General features: G+C 44.4%; 1 protein-coding gene across 4 annotated transcripts in view; it reads right to left on the minus strand.

The window, feature by feature from the left end:
• Positions 1-20,626, minus strand: part of LOC147885185 (urea-proton symporter DUR3-like) — a 186,109-nt gene that overhangs the window by 71,974 nt on the left and 93,509 nt on the right. For all 4 annotated transcript variants that reach the window (XM_087397420.1, XM_087397418.1, XM_087397421.1 and 1 more), the window contains one exon: positions 19,628-19,820. In XM_087397420.1, coding sequence (XP_087253546.1) covers positions 19,628-19,820 — 193 coding nt within the window. The remainder of the gene's footprint in view (positions 1-19,627; positions 19,821-20,626) is intronic.

Below are 20,626 nucleotides of genomic sequence, written 5' to 3' on the forward strand. Positions count from 1 at the left end.
ATCTCATCCATGATACTCAGACAGGCTTTGTGCATGGCAGGAGCATTTTTGATAATATCTTTTCCTTTTGGGAAGCCACAGAGTGGGCTATGCAGAGTGGACAGAGGCTAGCAGTTTTACTCTTGGACTTCGAGAAAGCCTATGACAGAGTAGATTTGGGTTTTCTTGAGGGCACTCTTCTATGGTTTGAATTTTCAGATGCTTGGATCAGAGGGGTGGCCTCCCTTTATAGATCAGCCCACAGCCAGGTTTTGATTGGAGGGGTAAGGGGTGACAGGTTTCAGATTTTTAGATCAGTTCGTCAGGGATGCCCTTTAGCCCCCTTCCTCTTTCTTTTTGTGGCAGAAGCTATGAGTATCTTCCTTAGATCTCAGGCTGAGCTTTTTGGGCTGAGACTACCCTTGAGATAGGAGCAGGAGCTTTTTGACTGTCAGTTGGCTGATGACACTGCTATTTTTATTCAGGCCTTCTTGCAGTCACTTGATTCTTTCCGGACAGCCTTGGATATCTTTTGCTCAGCTGCAGGGGCACACATTAACTGGCATAAATCCTTTGGCTTTTGGATCAGTGATGAGAACACTCGAGGCTGGTGAGTTGACATTGGTTTTTCTTGGATTCAGAGGGGTGTTCCTATCAGGTATTTGGGATGCAAGGTAGGATTGGACATCTCTCCAGCACAGCAGTTTGCCCCAGTACTAGAAAGTATAAGGAAAAAGCTCCTATTCTGGAGCTCTGCCAAACTCGACCTTGCATCAAGAGTTGTGGTAGTGAACCAGGTTCTCTTGGCCACCTCCTGGTTCGTGTGTTCTTGCTGGTGCCGGTCTAGGGATTGCATCACTCAGCTCATCAGACCAGTCATGAATTTTGTATGGAGTGGACTTGATGGCACAGCAGATGTTGCAGCAAGGGTGGCCTAGGAGACTATTATTCTCCCTACATGTGAAGGGGGGCTTAATGTCATTGACCTGGACTTGCAGTGTAGGGCTTTGCTTTGTAAGGTGGTGGTGAGGGGACTCATGCCTGGGCAGGAACCTTGGAAGGATTTCTTTTTTGGATGCATTCAGGCTTGCACACCAACCTTGGGAGATGATTGGGTGGACAGCCCTCGATGGATTTTCACATCAGCCCCTCTCAGATCTCTTGCCTCTCCTCTCATGACTGCCATCCTAAAAGCTTGGGGGAGCTTCAGAAACACTCTTTGAAGGATTCCACCTTCTACCATCGAAGAGATTGATAGGCAGCCGATCATTTGGAATGATAGTATTCTTGACGAGCATGCCAGACCACTGGGCACTTCCCATTACATGCAGTGGTCTAAATGGGAGAGAGGCCCAGCCTACACAGTAGGCACTTGGAAATCTTTTATCAGGCTACCTGTGGATCAGAGACTGCAATCCGTGAGTCACCTCAGAGGGGTAGCACGCAGGATTCAGCAAATAGATGCAGCCATCCCGGTGGAATGGACAGTTGAGCTGCCTATTACTTCCACCACTTGGATGGGGCTTTTTCGAGGACATTAGTTCCTTTGCAGGTGATCGCTCTCCGAGGTCTCGGGGAAGACGCATTGGTCTTTGATGTTGGGGATGGAGGTTTACTTTCTACATCCAAGGATGGCATTCTTCTTGAGGTTGCTTTTCAGCCTGTCAGGATTGCTGGTTTTGTGGACCTTGGAGCGGACTTGCAGTGGTACTTAGACCCCGACCCTATGCTCTTGGCCTTGGGATCCTGGAGGTTGTGGTTATATGGAGGTGCACCTATCAGGTGCTTGCACTGGGACCCAGGAGAGTGGGAATGGATAGATCATGGGCACCGAGAGAGGGGGATTCCCATCTGTCGTTTCACGGTTGGTAATGCCAGGAGGTTTCAGCTGAACAGTAGGGGTTGGATTCCCTCGAGAGCCCCCCATTGGGAAATCTTCTTCATCACCACAGACTTGCGTAGAAATTTCTGGAGGAGGCTCTGAAAATCCCAGAGAGATAGAAAGATCACTCTTTTCTTTTGGCTTTCTATTGATGGAGGGATTGCAGTGAACCTGTGGAGTTCCAAAGGAGGAATCGGAACAAAGGGCAAAAGCATAGAAGTAATTTGTCGCCACAAAGAACCAAAATGAGAGCCCAATCCATATGTAGTGGCTGCTAGAGAAAAGGGGAGCACAGTACCAGCATCATCTATAACATCAGCAACCGAGGTGATGTCTTCAAACGAGACCAAGTAGGAACGTCGAGGTTCCTGTAAAGCCAAGGGAGGCTGAAAGACTTTCGACCAGTGAATGCTTGCAGCTCTCAAAGAATTCCCAAGCAAAGATTGCTGTCCATTCCATTCCAGATGAGAAAGAACATGCTTTCAGTCAAGAAGCAAGCGGGAGACAAAAGGGCATCCAAGCAAAGTGCATCAGTGCAGCCAAAAAAGAAATCCCAGTGATCGAGTTGCCAATGGCCAAACGCATAAATATTGAGATGAGTGACCAGAGTCCTAATCATAAGAGCCCAAGGCTGATCACCTTGCAGAAATTGCAGCAACATTTTCCCCCTGTGGGCAAGAATATGCACATGAATATCCGTGATGTTCAATCCACCATGCATCTTGGGAGAACAAATGTGATGCATCGAAAGCAGCCTGAGACTATTTTTGCCATGTTTGGATCGCCAGAAGAGTTCCATAAAGACAAACATGAAAGATGTAAGATCTGCCTTAGTGAACATGATCAATGTCAAGTAAAATTGAATATATGCCACAAGGATGGACTGCACTATTCGAAGACGAACGTGCAAAGGCCAGGTTGCCAGTTTCCAATACTCAAGCTTTTTCCGAAGCATAGCCAAAACCCAATCAGTTTGTTGTCGGTGAGTGAGTTCCCACCCCAAAGGGTAACCAAGATGACGAACAAACTGAGTGGGTGGAATGATATCCCCGGGCCATAATAGACTATGCCAGTCTTTGGAATGCAAAGGGAGCAGCTTAGACTTCTGAAAATTAACATGAAGACCAGCTGCCAAACCATACATAGAGAGGGCCTGCATCAAGGCACCAAGATCATGGGGCGTACTCTTTGGGTAAAGAAAGAATCATCAGCATAAGCTTCAGCAACCATGCTGCGATTAGCATCCAACTTCAAGCCATGAAGTGATCCTGTAGCCACAAGATGATCAATATATTGCAGCATAGGATGAGTAGCAATGGCATACAGTAAAGCACTGAGAGGGCATCCCTGGCGGACCGAACAATGAAGAGTCCACTCATCAGAGATATCCCTAGAGATAATGCAAGCCGCATTGCTATCTCTGTAAAGCCTGTAAATAACCTGCTGCATTTTTTGTCCAAACCCCAAAGCTCGCAAAGTTTGCGAGATGAAATCCCATTGAACTGTGTCAAAGGCTTTTGCAATATCTAACTATAAGAGTAGAACATCCTGCTGTGTGTATTTGGCATATTCAATCCCAATATAAGCATTGGCAATGTTATCTGTGATATGGCGACGTGGAACAAAGCCATATTGGGAGGGATGCAACCCATCATGCAAATAACCTTTAATCCGGTCAACCACCATTTTGGCAATGATCTTGTAAATGACTGGCATGAGCGTCATTGGCCTCCAATCACACAGTGAATCACATAGCTGCTTTTTTGGAATCAGCTTGAGGAGACCCTTTTTCCATGACAAAGGCATCTGCTGATTTTGCCATGCTGTATTTACCATTTGCAGCAAGGTGAATTTAAGAAGATTCCAGAATGCAAGAAAAAATTCAACAGTGAGACCATCCCATCCTGGAGATTTCCATCTGCCAGATGATCTCAATGCATCAGACAATTCCCTTTCAGTGAAGGGATGTTCAAGTTCCAAAGCCTAAGCATCAGACAGAATTGGATGAATATGCTGCAAAAGAAGCTGACGTGCAGACACGACCCGAGTAGAAACAGTATCCAGATGCCCAAAATGAGTGGAGAAGTGCTGTACACATAAATCAGCAAGCTCTGAGCGAGATGTTGACCAAGAACCATCAGGCATCCGGATCCGACAGATATTGGCAGCCTATCTTTTGTAGTGTAAACTCTTAAAAAATTGCTTGGAAGAGCAGCCTTTATCCAAAAATGCCCGTTGTCTGGATCGAGTTTCCCATTTAGCAAGCTTTCTGTGATCATTAGATTGAAGAGAGAATTGAGCCTGACATAAGAGCATGCTTTCCTCTGAAGACAAAGGGCGAAAAGCAAGCTCAGTCAAACTCTGACATGTAAATTTCGCATGTGCTACAGTCTCCCTTGTGGCTTGCATATAGGATTTGCCATAATCTCGAATAACTGCTTGCATCCGAGCAACAAAAGCCTGCCAGGCATAATCCAAACCAATGCGTATCTAACGAGAGAGAGGCTGAATAGCACCAGAGACCAAGGCTTTAAAGTCAGCATGCTCCAAATAACTATTATTAATCAGCAAAAGCCTTCGGCAAGGCAATCTGACAGTGGGAAATTCATGTAAGGAAAGCCTCAACCAAAGAGGAGCATGATCCGAATGTGTAAAGGCATGATCAACCCAAATTTGACAAGTAAAGGCATCACAATGCTGTGGATCAATCTGATACCATCTGTCCAAGCGTGCCCGATAAGAAGATTGAGCATTATGCTGAAAGGTATAACCCGAAAGCATGGGCTGTAATTCCTTCCAGAGATCAAGCAGGCGCAACTGAAGCAAAAAATCAGACCATGCCTGTGTTTCATAAGCCAACATATGAGTGTGGCCTGAGGTGTTGTCACCCGATTAAGGGGCATTATTAAAGTCACCACAAATGAAGGCATGTTGTCGCCATGGATAAGTATGCATGGCAGCCCAGATCAAAGCTCTATCACGAGAAGACTGGGGGGCATAAACCGATGCAAATTCAAAAATTTCCCCTTGAACAAGGCATTGAACAATAATCCATCTACCATGGTGATCATTGAGAGCCACAACAGGTTGAAGGTCGTGCTTTACCAAAAAAGCCACACCAGAAAAGGAGTGCTCTCCAGCATAGAAGATATCATAACCAGCAAAATGGCCTATTTGACCAGCATACATATGCTGATTATGCTCTTGCAAAGCAATTATATCAGGCTGCAATTGCCTGATATACATCCAGACCAGTTTCCATTTGCGACCATCACACATTCCCTATACGTTGAGAGTAACACACTTCAGATGATCAAGCATATTTACAATTATGGGACAGGTATGTACAGCAACTAACGGGCTGTCTACGTCTGCATTTCCACCTCAATGTCTGGGCCTCTACCCTGGGATGAAGCATCAGCCTGAGCAAAGGACAAAAGTGCAGCAACTTCTTCTTCAGGAAACAAGGTCCGATTTGCAGTCACAACAGCCCAGGTCAAGCCAACATCAGAGTTTTCAGCAGTTGTTTTCCCATGAGAGGATGCACCACTCCAAGTCCGAGAAGGCAAAGGTCGCCTAGGGGAGATCACTTTGCGAGGAGTTTGCCATCCATCAGTCAAAAAATTTTCCCCCTTCCCCTGAGGTGGAGAGGACAAAGGCACAGAAAAAGAAGCATTACCATGTGAGACAGCCGGGGCTTTGCCTTTGTCTTGAACAGAGAAAAACTGTTTGACCCCTTTGTTTTTTACCACAAAAGAGGCATTTGCATTCTTATTCAAAGGCTGAATCATTTCAGCTTGCACTGGCATCCATGGAGCTCGGGAAGGACATTGTGAAGCCATGTGCCCAACTTGCTTGCATTCAAAGCAAGCACCTACAAACAGCCCCCACTTGAGCTTGTAAAAGGCACTCCCCATGGAAACATTATTCACACTAACTGAGTATGAAGCTAGAGTGGGATGATCTGTATCCCACAAAATGCAGAAGCAATTCGAATTTCCATTGGGTTGCGGTGGACATACCACCTTACCGAGGGAAGTGGATCTTTCCAACCTTTACGGGTGTCTTCAAAACCTTCATGCATAACCTCATAAACAAGCTGAGCCTCAGCACAGTCATGAAGGGAATCATCTGAATCCATCACTTGTTTTTGTTTCTTGTTGGAAACCGACTTGTCTTTGTGAAAGGTTTTCTCATAGGAATAATCCGCCATTTGAGTTAAGGAAAAAACTTGGAAGCAGCAACGCTTTACAAGGAGGAAAGCACAGCAGGTACAAAACTGTACGGTTTTTTCTTGGCTGTACAGACAAAATCGTACGGATTTTTGACAGGACGAAAAATTTTAACTTTTTTTTTCTGACAGGCAAACTGTACGGACTTCCCCGACTGTACGGACAAAACTGTATGGAATTTTCTGACTATACGGACAAAATCGCACGGATTTTTGACAATTTTTAAAAAAAAAATCCGGCAAGCAAACTGTACGGACTTACCCAACTATACGGACAAAACTATATGGGATGTACGGATTTTTCTGATTGTACGAACAAAATCGTACGGATTTTTGACAGTACGAAAATTTCTTTCCCCCCCCCCCCCCCCCCCCCCCCGGGATTTTCTGACAGAGCGTACGGACAAAAAACGGATGTCAAAAGGAACCTCGAGGGTGTCAAACTGAGAGAGAAACAAGCAGCTGTAGCATGGGAGCACGAGGGCTAGCACGGAATCTCACTCTCTCTCTCTCCAGCATGCACACACACACACTACACACTTTTTTGTGGAATCTTTGAGTCATTATATTACTAGGAAAAAAAACTATCCCAGAAAGGGAGAGCTATAGTACATCAAGAGAAAATCTCACTGTAGGACAAATATACATCATGATCAAAGCCATGAGATTGCAAGCAATCAAAAAGCGATTGCTGCAAAGAGTGTTTGAAGAAAGAGAAAGTGGAAAAAAAAGGATCACCAAAGACCCTATGATTATGATCCTTCTAGAGAGTCCAGAGTGCCTAGTACCGAACCCAAACAAAAAAGAAATCAAACTCCTGTCTGGGTGATGTACACCAAAAAGCCAGAAGAACTTGCCAAAAGCAATCTGAAAAACCGAGCTCTCAAAATCTGCCCAAGGAAGTCCAAGAAAGCACGAGAGGAAGGACAATGCCAAAAGAGATGAGGCACAATCTCTCTCGGAGCCAGACATCTGCGACAAATAGAGAAAGCAATATGTCATCGTGCCAAGAGTTGTCCATGAGGAAGAACACCCAACAAAGCTCTCCACAAGAAAACCTGCTGACGGAGAGGAATCTTAGAATGCCAAATCTGTCTCAAACGTTTCTGCCACCATTTCATAGGACGATTAAGATGCCAAAGCTGATTTGCCTTTTGTGAGATAAATGGCGGAGGAAGTACAACTTTATAAAGAGAAGAAACAGTAATATGTGCAAACTGCAGAGGACGGTATGACAAGCCCATAGAAGAAAGTGTCCAGTCTCAAAGACCGATCCTGTAGATGCAATGGAGGAACCGGCTGGAAAGGTTGAAGCATCAAAGTAATCTTATGCCAAAGTGGACGATAATGCATTCCAAGGCCAAATTTGGCAGCAGCCAAAGGAAAAGTAAGAGGAATTCCAGCATCATCAACAACATATTGAACCAAAAGAATCCCCTTGAGACTCAGAAAATACGAACATCAAGGCTCTTGCAAAGCCAAAGGAAGGGCGAACACTCTAGACCAATATATACTTTCAGCTTTGAAAGAGTTGCCCTGCAAGGAATCACTGCCATGCCAATCCAAGTGAGAAAGGATATGTTTCCAATCCATTAACAAATGGGAAACCAAAGGACAGCCAGGGATTTTGCCTGTCATAGAACCAAAAAGAAACTCCCACTGGGAAAGCTACCAATGACCAAAAGCTGGAGATTCAACATGCAAGAGTAAATGACGAATCATGGCAGCCCATGGTTGAGAACCTTGCAAAAACTGCAGCATGAGTTTCCTCTTATGATCAAGAATGTGCAGATGGATATTAAGAATATTAAGACCTCCATGCATCTTTGGAGAACAAAGCTGCTGTACCGGAAGCAAACGCAGGGTTTTTTTGCCATGGCGAGAACACCTGAAGGTTTCCAGCACCTCAGACATAAAAGAGGCAAGATCATCCTTGCTGAACATAATAAGAGGCAAGTAGAATTGAATATACGAAATCAGAATAGATTGCGCAATTCGAAGACGAACATGCAGAGGCCAAGTTGCCAATTTCCAGTACTCCAACTTTTTCTTGAGAGCTGCAAGAATCCAATTAGATTGTTGACGAGGAGAAAGTGTCCAACTCAAAGGATAGCCAAGATGACGAACCAATTGAGTTGGCGGGATGATTTCTCCAGGCCATAAAAGAGAGTGCCATTCCTAGGAATGCAAAGGCAACAATTTTGATTTCCAAAAATTTACATGATGCCCATCAGCTAAACCATATAAAGAAAGAGCTTGCATCAGCTCCAAAAGATCTTGCTCTGTATTGCGGGGAGTGAAAAAAGAATCATCTGCATAAGCTTGAGCAAGCAATGGTTTACTGTCATGAATTTCCAAACCATGTAACTTATCCATAGCTACAAGATGATCCATATACTAAAGTATGGGGTGCATGGCTATAGCATACAGGAGCGCACTAAGTGGACAGCCTTGACGCACCGAGCAACGAAGAGTCCATGCTTCAGAGATATCCCCAGAAAGAATGCAAGCAGCTTGACTGTCATTATAAAGCCAGTATCTGATATGCTGCAATTTCTGCCCAAATCCCAAAGCATGCATTGTTTGAGAGATGAAGTCCCATTGAATAGTATCAAAAGCCTTGGCAATATCAACTTGCAGTAAAAGAACATCCTGCTCTCTGTATTTGGCATACTCAATTCCAGCATAAGCATTTGCGATATTATCAATATTATGCCTACGAGGAACAAAACCATATTGTGCAAGATGTAAACCATCATGCAAGTATCCTTTAATACGATCAACCACCATTTTGGTGATGATTTTATAAATGACAGGCATAAGAGTAATGGGTCTCCAATCAGTCAACGATTCACAAATCTGCTTTTTGGGAAGAAGCTTTACTAGCCCTTTTTTCAAGAAACTGGCATATGTTGTTCCCAGGCATGGTTGATCATACGCAGCAAAATGGGCTTTTGAAGATCTTAGTATGCAAAAAAAAAATCCACTGTAAGGCCATCCCATCCCAGAGATTTCCATTTACCACATGATCGGACAGCAATGGTCAATTCTGTTTCAGTGAAAGGGCATTCAAGGTCAAGAGCTTGTGCATGAGAAACAATAGGGAAAACATGCTGCAGTAATTGAGTCCGGGCTGCCAATACTGCCAGAGAAAGAGGATCAGCCTGTCAAACCATCTAGAAAAATGATGAACACAAGCTGCAGCAAGTTGAGCTCGAGAGGAAGTCCAATGTCCATCAAAAAGCAGAGGACAACAAATATTGGTAGCTTGTCACTTATGATGTAAGCTCTTAAGAAAACCCTTCAATGAGCAACCTTTATCCAAGAAAGCTCGCTGACAAGCTCTTGTCTCCCATTTGGCAATTTTTCTATGATCATTACTTTGCAAACAATGTCTAGCTTGGCATAAAGATGTGCTTTCTTCAAGAGACAAAGACCGAAAATGACTGAGTTCAGTTAAAGACTGACATGTAGATTTTGCTTGAGCAACCAATATCCCTCAATGTTTTGAGATAATTTTTGCCATAATCCCGAATAACTGATTGCATACGAGCAGCAAATGATCCCAGGCATAATCAGTATCAATAAAACTCTTAGGTGAAAGAGGTTGACATGCATCATACACCATGGCCTTAAAATGACCATGATCCAAATAGCTATTGTTAGCCATGAGGAACCTTCTGTGTGGAAGCCAATCATCCGGCATGTCATGTAGAGAAATCCTCAAACATAGAGGTGCATGATCAGAATGCACAAATGCATAATCAACTGACAAGGTAGTAGTAAAAGTATCAGAGTGCTGAGGATCACCTCTGTACCACTTGTCCAGTCTAGCTTTGTATGTAGATTGAGCATTGTGCTGGAAAGTAAACACAGGCAGCAATGGATAAGATGCTGTCCAAAGATCAGCAAAATTGAAATCAAGCAACAATTTAGACCAGCTCTGCCTCTCAAAGGCCAACATATGTGTATAACCAGATTTATTATCCCTGGCTGAGGAGCATTGTTGAAGTCACCACAAAGAAAAGCATACTGCCTCCATGGATACCTCTGCATATCTTCCCAAATCTGTCCTCGATGACGGGAGGATTGAGGAGCATAGACAGATGCAAATTCAAAGATATCACCCTGTACAATGCATTGCATAACCATCCATCTGCCTTGTGAATCATTGAAGGCCACAGAGAGATGAAGATCATTCCTGATCAGAAAGACCACTCCCGAAAAGGAATGCTGTCCAGCATAGAAAATCTCATAACCGTGAAAATAACCATGCTGTCCAGGATACATGCTGATTATGTTCTTGTAAAGCTACCACATCTGGCTATAAGTGATTGAGATACCCCTAGACTGTCTTCCATTTAAAAGCATCACACAAACCCTGTACATTAAGTGTCAAACATATGAGCTTCGACAGCATATTTATAGATTATGTACAGCAGAGGGAGAACTGAAATTAGGCCTGCATATCAACCTCAAGATCCGGACCCTGGCCCCGAGGTATCACAACTGGTTGAGAAGTGGATAGCAAACCAACAATATCTTCTTCGGGAAAGAGAGTCCGACTGGCTGTCACAGCTGCCCATATAACACCCACTCCTGAATTTTCTTCAGGAATACGACCAGTTGAGGATGCACCATTCCAAGTGCGAGAAGGTAAAGGTTGTCTAGCTGTGACAGTTTTCCTGGGAGTCTGCCAAACCTCCTACAAAGTTTTGTCTTTCCCTTTGAGCTGAGAGGTGGAAGGCATAGAGGGAGAGGCATTCCCATTGGACACACTCATCAACTCAACAGGACAGCTAAACCGAGAGATGATTTGGTCATATATAAATGTGGCTACCACTTGGGCTGTACAGTTTTTGACTGCCTTGGCTTCAACCCATTTGGTTCCATAGTCGGTGGCAAGCAGAGCATACTTGTGTGTGGTCAAACGACAGAAAGCATGGCATGATCACCACCTCATGAAGAGGGATTTCAAAGTTGGTGATTTAGTACTGTTGTATTCGAGTCAGTTTCTCGAACACAAACCTAAGTTTGTAAGTGGTTGGATAGACCCATTTTTCATTGCCAAGCTTATCCCTAGTGGAGGAGTCTACTGTTGGCAACTTTGGAAGGCAGACTCCTACTTGCACCAGTGAATGGGTCACATGGTACACTCTTGCCTTCTCCCTCTCCCACTGACACCTTCTCTTTACACCTTCTCTTTCTACTAGATTGCCAATTTCTCTCTCTAAATGGGTCCTCCTCTTTCCACCCGGTGCCACTTTCTCTCTCTAACTAGGTCCTCCGCTTTCCACCCTGATGTCACTTTCTCTCTCTCTCTATGAGTCCTCTTTCCACCCGGTGCCACTTTCTCTCTACGTGAGGCCTCTCCTTTTCATCCCGTGTCACTTTCTCTCTCTAAATGAGTGCTCCTCTTTCTACCCCTATGTCACTTTCTCTCTCTAAATGGATCCTCCTCTTTCCACCCGATGCCACTTTCTCTCTCTAACTAGATTCTAGTGTTACTTTCTCTCTCTAAATGAGTCCTCTTTCCACTCGATGCTACTTTCTCTCTACGTGAGGCCTCCCCTTTTCATCCCTTCGTAGAATCCCGTAGGATAGAATAGATGCATCTTACAAGAGGTGTGAGAGCACAATGAAATCTCTATATTGATTGTGAGAGAGAAGACTCTCATTTATAGAAAGGGGGAGAAGGTAATACCTTCCCTACATAGTGGCAATCAGTCCCTACATCAGTGGGAATCAATCCCTACATCAGTGGGATTCCCTTTGTCTTACATCATCACTTAGGTCACACACTAGACACATCATACCACTTGATGTGCCTTTACAACACACATAAACACACATGTGACTCCCCTAGATGCACACATGCACCATAGAGCAAGCCCTTGATCATACTTACCCCAACAAACCCCCCTCAAGGGATTGCCTCTTGCAGTGTCAAGGATACATCTAGTCTCATAGTTTCTCATGCCATCTCATGGTGGTCAAGGATTAATATATGGTTAGGATCTCATGCTAGCAAGGGTTCCCAAGGGTGTGAGGTTTACAGAAATGGGATAGTCAAAACACATATCACATGGTCTACATCATATGGTGACCAGAGGTGATTTACATATTCTTTTTGGAGTACTACTCCAGGCAGAGAACCTCAAAATTTGACCAAGTGATGGATTATAAGCAAAAAGACAAAGTGCCTAAAAAGCATAGTCTTCATACTCATCAAATGAAAGTAGATTGGCAGTTTTTGACTTTGTAGTTTCTTCCTTTTTGGCTTTACAATACTTTTCATGGTGATTGTTTTTGCCACAATGTTTGCATGGATTGATCTTGAAGCAATCGTTTGAGAGGTGATTAGTCTTCCGACAATGTTTGCAAGGTGAAAACTTGCCCTTTTGAATTTTTATGGCATAGGCTGTGTCATTGCCTCTCTGGTATGCTGTGTCATTGCCTCTCTGGAGTTCCATGTGCCTTTCTTCTTCTTGAAGAGCAGAAATAAGACCTTCAAGGTTAGGATTAGGAAGATTTTTCAAAGTGGTAACAACATGATCATAATCTTCAGGCATACTTTTGAGCAACACTGCCATTGCATCATCTGTAGTGATTGGAGAGTTGATAGAAGCAAGTTGAGTCATGAGACTCCGCATATGATTGACATGAGCAGCCAAAGGAGTGCCACTAACCATCTTCAATTCAAAGAAAGCAATCTTAAGTGACAATTTTGAGATGTGAGAGCTAGCACCAAAAATAATGTCAAGCTTCTGCCAAGCTTCTGAAGGAGACTCTAAATCAGAGATGTGATGAATATAGTCATCTCCTAAGGCAAGAGCAATGATGCCATAGGCTTTCTCCTCTCTAGCAGGATCTCTTGCCGGGCGTGTCGGAGCTAAGGATTCTCCAGCATTAGAGGCTATTGAAGAAGAAGTTGAAGCCGGTTTGACAAGCCCCCAAAGGTTTTTCCACATCAATGCAAACTTAACCTTCATCTGCCATGTGTGAAAACCTTTACCATTGAACTTATCCATATTCAAGATGGTAGCCATGAGAGGGTCTAACCCAAGATGGGCAGTGTCTACTCTCTTACAAGGCTAGAAAGAGTTGAAGAGCTTCAAAATACAAGCACTTAAAATAGCAAAGTCTTGTAACCAAATTCCATACTACAAAACATAATGGAAATGATGCTTTCACTTGCATGCTTCATAGAGGTGGCTAAATGAAAGCATTCCAAGCAAATCCAGGTGTAGCAATTAAAGCAAAGCTGTAGCCATAGTTGTACTGAAGCTATTCAACACTTTAAAACATCAGAAATGCTAAAGTAGCATCTAATGTAGCATAAAACAGAGACCAGAACTTGGAGGGTGCAATTCTCACAGCTCATAGCTCTATTCAAGGGGATTTTTATGCAGGAAGAAGGGCCTTATACCAGAGAAGGGCTACCAGCAAGGAGAGGCGAAATGCCGCGTCACGTCGCCATAGCCAGCAACTTAAAAGTCGACTGCACTATCAACTACCAAGCACCACATTATAGGAGAATCTTGCAACAATGGAGCCATGAGAGGATTAGAAAAGTGACAAAAAATAATTATGGTGAGAAGAAAAAGGATTCAGGGGTTAGAAAGTGATTACGTGAGAAAAAGAAGGATTGAGACATTGGAAAGTGACTGTGGTGAGTGGAAGAAGGATTCAAGGGTTGGAAAGGGATTTGAATGGTTTGGGGGAAGGTTTGGAAGGGTTTCGGGTCATTTTCGGCACTTTTGAAAAATTTCAAATTTTTGGGGGGAGTAGTACCCGTGAGATACTTTTTAGGAGCGGGGACCCACTTTGGGGTATAAAGAGGGTGGACTTCTTGCACATGGTGGGGATCCTCCAAGTGGGAGAGGGAGGTGCACTTTTTGGGACCACCAAAGCCTAGAGAGGTGTACTTTTTTGGACTCATATGGGGGTGATGGGACCCTTTATAGACCTTATTAGTTCTTAATCCATTTTACTAATCCACTCCTTATGAGGCCCTTTTTTAGTCCAAAATTCCCCTAATAGCTTTCTCTCAGACACATAGTCGATTGCATGAATAATTGTGCCACACTTTCATTCCACACTCTCAAAGCATGTGCAAAAATAAGATCTCTCATAATACACACATAAATGTCATACCTGCATACCAACTAATCTAATGATCAATGATACACCATTTTTTTTTTTTGTTTCTTCCTCCCTGGTGGACCATTTCCCTTCAAATCTGGATAGGAGCTAGCTCATACTGTTGTGCAAGCTTGGCTCAGAGGAATTTTGGAATGGCTGCTCCAGCAAGTCGCATTGCGAGAAAAGGCGTCAGGGAGTGTGAGTGTTGGCATTTCACATACAATCGAAATTTCACCAAAAGCTTCAGCTGGAAGTTCGCCCATACAAGAGGAGTTTGCAGCTCAGAGCGTTTGGCCAATGGTCGTTTGTAGGCAGAGAACAGAGCTCTCAAAGATTTTGGGAAGGAGGAGGAAAATGGAGAAGATGAAGAAACTTGTAGTTTATGCTAGAGATAGCATCTAATGCTAGGCTAGGCTAGATCTAGAACCTAAAGCTCTAATACCATTTGTAGAATCCCGTAGGATAGAATAGATGCATCTTGCAAGAGGTGTGAGAGCACAATGAAATCTCTATATTGATTGTGAGAGAGAAGACTCTCTTTTATAGAAAGGGGGAGAAGGTAATACCTTCCCTGCATAGTGGCAATCAGTCCCTACATCAGTAGGAATCAATCCCTACATCAGTGGGATTCCCTTTGTCTTACATCATCACTTAGGTCACACACTAGACACATCATAGCACTTGATGTGCACACACAAACACACATGTGACTCCCCTAGATGCACACATGCACCATAGAGCAAGCCCTTGATCATACTTACTACAACACCCTTGTCACTTTCTCTCTCTAAATGAGCCCTCTTTCATCCCCGGAGTCACTTTCTCTCTCTAAATAGGTCCTTCTCTTTCCACCCGGTGCCACTTTCTCTCTTTAGCGAGGTCCTTCTCTTTCCACCCCGGTATCACTTTTAGTCCTCTTTTCCCCCGGTGCCACTTTCTCTCTCTACGTGAGGCCTCTTCTTTTCATCCCGTGTCACTTTCTCTCTCTAAATGAGTCCTCTTTCCATCCTAATGTCACTTTCTCTCTCTAAATGGGTCCTCTTCTTTCCACCCAATGCCACTTTCTCTCTCTAACTAGGTCCTCTTTTCACCTCGATATCACTCTCTCTCTAAATGAGTCCTCTTTCCACCTGGTGCCACTATCTCTCTCTACGTGAGGCCTCCCCTTTTCATCCAATATCACTTTCTCTCTCTAAATGAGTCCTCTTTCCACCCCGGTGTCAATTTCTCTCTCTAAATGGATCCTCACCCGGTGCTACTTTCTCTCTCTAACTAGGTCATCCTCTTTCCACGCCTGTGTCACTTTCTCTCTCTCAATGAGTCCTCTTTCCACCCCGTGCCACTTTCTCTCTCTACATGAGTCCACCCCCACCTCTCTCTTACAAATGCCTTCTCTTTCCACCCTCTGTCCAACTCTCACCTCTTTCTTACAAACTCCTCTTTCCACCCTCTGTCCACCCCCCCACCTCTCTCTTACAAACTTCTTCTCTTTCCACCTTCTGTCCATCCCCAACCTCTCTCTTATAAACTCCTTCTCTTTCCACCTTCTGTCCAACTCCCACCTCTCTCTTACAAAGTCCTTCTCTTTCCACCCTCTGTCCATCCCCACCTCTCTCTTACAAATGCATTCTCTTTCCACCCTCTGTCCAACTCCCACAAACTCCTCTTTCCACCCTCTATCCATCCCCCACCTCTCTCTTGCAAATACCTTCTCTTTCCACCCTCTGTCCACCACCACCTCTCTCTTGCCCCATCAGCAGTGGTGGCCTCAGGTTCCGAATCTTCCACATCAGTGAGATGTCTCACATCTCCATCAGTGACTTTGCCAGTGACCGCCGGACTTGCATCTCCATCAGTCACAGTTGTACAAGCTTCCCCAGGGACCTCTAGATTTTCAGTAAGTATCATTGCATCAGGTATACCCCATGTTGTACCAGTGACGACGGGTGTTTTAACAGTGCCTTTCTCAAAAAATGTCTTTTTGCGACAATCGAGACGGACTGCGGATGTACCATCTTCCCTCGCTGCCACTTTCACCGATGCAGTCATCACCACAGTTCAGGAGCCATCTCGTCTCGCGACCTTCCACAATGGCTTGGATCTTAATCTTACTTTGGGACCTGACTCCCACAGGCTTTCTCAGGCTTCTTTGGGCGTACTTCACCTTTCTCACAGATCGGCCCCCCCATGACCCCCGCAAGGTAGAGACAGGAGCAGAGATAGGAGTGGGAGCCCCTCCCCAGGAGATCCTCCAGCAACTCCATCAACAGAAGAGATATTTGAGGGGGGAAGTTGCCCAAGTCTGTGGATTGCCCACCGCTCCATCAGAATGATATGTTGACAGCTTACATAGCTGCTTTCTCATGCCCATCGCTCTAAAATGTTTCTCTTGTGGAGCAGCAGAATGAAGATTATAGAAAAGTACTATCCGTTCTACACAGGAAACACTCACCGGTATGCGGGGAAGAGGAGGATGTGGATCAAATCTTCACCATTCCTTTGTAGGAATGCCTCACACAAAACCACAAGATCTCCAGGGCTTCGACATGTTTTGTGGACTTAGATCATTTGGCACCTACATGCAGCCTGTCTACAGAGGAAGAGGGAGGCCGCTCTCCCTGACATGTTCAAGGAGTTGGGGGACGTGATCAATATGGCTGACAGGCTGAATTACAGCAATCGATACGCCTGGATGAAGAGGTCCCTACACCTCGCACATCGTATCATGGATGACACCTTCACACAACTGGGGGCAGCCATCTTCAATTCAACACGTTATGCTCATAAGCTCCTCTCCCAGCAACAACATTTGAAGTTAGAATTTGAGAGAGCCCAACAACGGGCCATGGAGGTGACACTTCGGCAGCATGAGGAGAGCTGGAAAAAAGAGAAGGAATCAGCTATTCGTGAGCGCGACATCGCTTGGAACATTCAGCGGGCTGCCCTTGAAGATCGCCACCTCATCCACAAGCAGGAATGGGAAGCAGACATGGCAACTGCACGCAGCCAGCATGCAACAGATTTGGCAAATTTGCGAAGCCAGCATCTAACAGAGGTAACCAAATTTCCGCAGGAGATCACACAATTAAAGGACTCCTTGTCTTCATCACTACTCGCCAAAGAAAAATCAGATTCTCGGGTGGCTGAATTGGAAGGGAAGCGTTCATCCATGGAGGAGGAGTTCACAGACCTTTGGACCCACCTGACCACCCTTCAGACTTCCCATTCCATCTTGCAAGCACAAAAGGATCATTACTACCGGCGATACCACCGGTATAAGACCAAGTATCAAGATCTGAGAAATGTGATGGACACAATTGAGGCTGAGGAGGAACACAAAATCCAGAGCTACATATGACTGGGGCAAAGCAAAAAGCTGAGGAAAAGGTTACAGAGCTACATACGACTGCAGCAGAGCAAAAGGCAGAGGAGAAGGCTACTCATGACCTCCCTCAGTAATCTATTGATACATGGGTTTTTTGGTTTTCTAGCACTGTTAGATTTTTGACAGGCCGATTGGCTATCATTGTAAATATCATGGTGTCTTCTCATGATGTACTCAGTTTTGTGCAATTTTCCATGTTGTACCTCAAGCAAGCGGCATTTTATTTCACACTTTCATTTTAATACAAGTTTTTCTATTACTTGCACAGCTAGCAACCTGGCCTGTAACATTTTCCTTTTTCTACTGTATCACCATAAAAATGGTTTGTAATTTCTTTTCTCTTTTCACAGGTTCCCTCCTCCATTTCTTTTCACTGGGACGGTGAATGATAGTGGCAGGAGAAATTGCTACAATAGAAACACCCCACACAGTTGCTATCTTCAGGCGTTGACCACATGTCAATAGGCGTTGACCACATGTTAACCATGTGTCAACATAGGTCAGCCACACGACATGAAGGGTTAACCACATGTCAATCATGCGTGACACATGTCAATCATGCGTGACACATGTCAACCACGGGTTCATCCAGGAGTACCATATCCGAGGCGACCATGCGTGACACATGTCAACCACAGGTCGACACGTGTCAACCACAAGTCAACCAAGGGTACCATGCCCAAGGCGATCTCATCAAGAGCTACGCACGTGGAGAGTGAGCTTAGCACATGGAGCACTCATGAGTATTTACAGTTGCACATGGTGAAGACGTGTATAGTGGTTCAGTGGTTTAGTGGTGCGGTAATCCAACTCACCTGCATATGAAGTATTTACACCACCGTGACTAGAAGAGGCTGGCGAGTCAGGGAGTCAGCGCAGCCATCAAGAGAGCCAGTGACGCAACAGCTATCCTCAACACCTAAGGAGATATGAGGATGACCAATCGGGAGAAAGGAGGGCGATTCTTAGCGAAGAGGGGACCCTCCAAGGCAGGGGGATGAGAATGAAGGAGGAGGGGGAGATGGGAGATTCGACATTGAGCATTCGGCGTTCGGCATTGGAGTGAGAGAGAGGAGAGTTTGAGGAGAGATAAAGGCTGGAGCTACAAGCTCACCAAGGGGAGAGTGTGGAGAGACTTGTGTGTACCCCTCTGTCCACTATGGGGATAGACATGTGTGTTCTTCTGACTTGTGACCTGTAGGTGCTGGTCCAGTGATATGTACTTCGGCCAAATTGGTCACTTTCTCATTCTTCCTGTCTCTTTTGGACATGGGGATTGTTCACTAGTGTAGACAATGTTTCTTCTTATGCTCATGTTGTGGAGTTCTCATGTGACTGTCATTTAGCTTAGTGCACTTGTACGTCGCTATTCACTGCAGCACATCCTACGACACCCGCACACCCCTGCACAGTGCACTCTGCGTGATCCACTGTATTAGAGCATTACAACACTCATGCTTCTCACACCAGCGGCCTTTGGCCTCCGGTAACACCTCCGGAAGGATAAGAACTCGTCCCCTCAAACAAGCAGTAATCAGTTTTCAGATCTATGTATGATTGACTATCATAGGTCCATTGTCTCCCTTTCAATGTATGATTGACTATCATAGGCCCATTCTCTCTCTTTCAATGTATGATTGACTATCATAGGCCCATTGTCTATGTTTTCAGATCTATGTATGATTAACTATCATAGGCCCATTGTTCTCTTTCAAGGTGCTAGAATAACATCACTTCAGCAATTGTATGAACCAGGGATTGCCAACTAACCTCCCTCCATCTTTTAACCTTGAAAATTTATCTATCTTGTGTGCCCCTCTTGGATCATAAAGCACAAGAGCATCAATGGTCGTATCTTAAACTTTTAGGCTCTAAAAAGAGATGTGATACTCTTGTGAAAGTATAGTGTATTACTAGAGCTTTTAAAGTCAAAATACCATATTACCAATCCCATCTCATAAGACATATCTCTTCTTCTTAAAACAATTAAAATGAGAAGCCTTACCTTCTCCCAAAACATATTGAGCTGCAGCCACAGAAATCAACCCTTGGTTTGCTTCATCTTTGGTAACAGGGAGATCCAGTGCTAGAACTGATAATCCAAGTGATGTTGCTAATGCCAATGGAATAGGAATCCACATGAGCCCACCAAGGATGTATGCTTTAAATGCAGCTTTTGGCTTGGCTGCAATGGCACTCTGCGTACGAGTGAAAGCAGCAGATCAGAATGTGTTTTGTTCGTTGGTGAAAAGATTGTTGTTGGAGGACATGGTAACATGCTTCTAGACTATCCATGGAAAAATGCTTGCAAATGAAAACAATTTTTTGAGCCTTGTTCTATCCAAAAATGTGAGAGGTGTTACATCTCAAGAAAACACATGACATCAGTTGGAAGAGCTAGCAAAGGAAAATCCAAGCCTTATTGAACAATACAGCAAGCAGGGAGCTATACAATAAGCACGTCGAACCAGTAGACGACTCTTTATCCTAAATAATATCCAAAAGGTCAATCAGGCAATGCGCAATGCCAACTCATGCCATACTCCATGGCAAAAGAAGACGCAAGAATCCAAAATCTTGAGGAGTGATGGCTGAAGAATGCAATATGAGTGTACAATTCTGGGCTGCCAGACCAGCTGACTAATCATAGTATATATGATGTGAGTTTTGCGTCGAAGGGGGCAACATTTGTTTTTTGCCACGGGAATCCTCCATGCGATCATCTTAACCCACAATGCTGTATTGAGAGGTATCTAAGGTTCATGTTTCTATAGCGACTATTTATTGGTGCTAGGGGAATGAGTGTAGTTAAGCACTGGGCAGCAACAACATTCTATCGAGGTGAAGCGTTCGGGTGACAAGCTGTTTTGTAAAGGAGAGTTACACCGGGGTTTATGGGCATGTCGTTACTTCAACATATGTCAGGGGGTGGGGGCAACATCGGATGAAGCAAACTAAAGCATTGGGTGATATTCTACGCAGCTCAAAAAGTAGCTAAAAGTCG

Source organism: Dipteris shenzhenensis, chromosome 26 (assembly GCF_047967505.1).
Source record: "Dipteris shenzhenensis isolate YYH24624 ecotype China chromosome 26, Dip_SZ_1.0, whole genome shotgun sequence".
NCBI classification, from domain to species: domain Eukaryota; kingdom Viridiplantae; phylum Streptophyta; class Polypodiopsida; order Gleicheniales; family Dipteridaceae; genus Dipteris; species Dipteris shenzhenensis.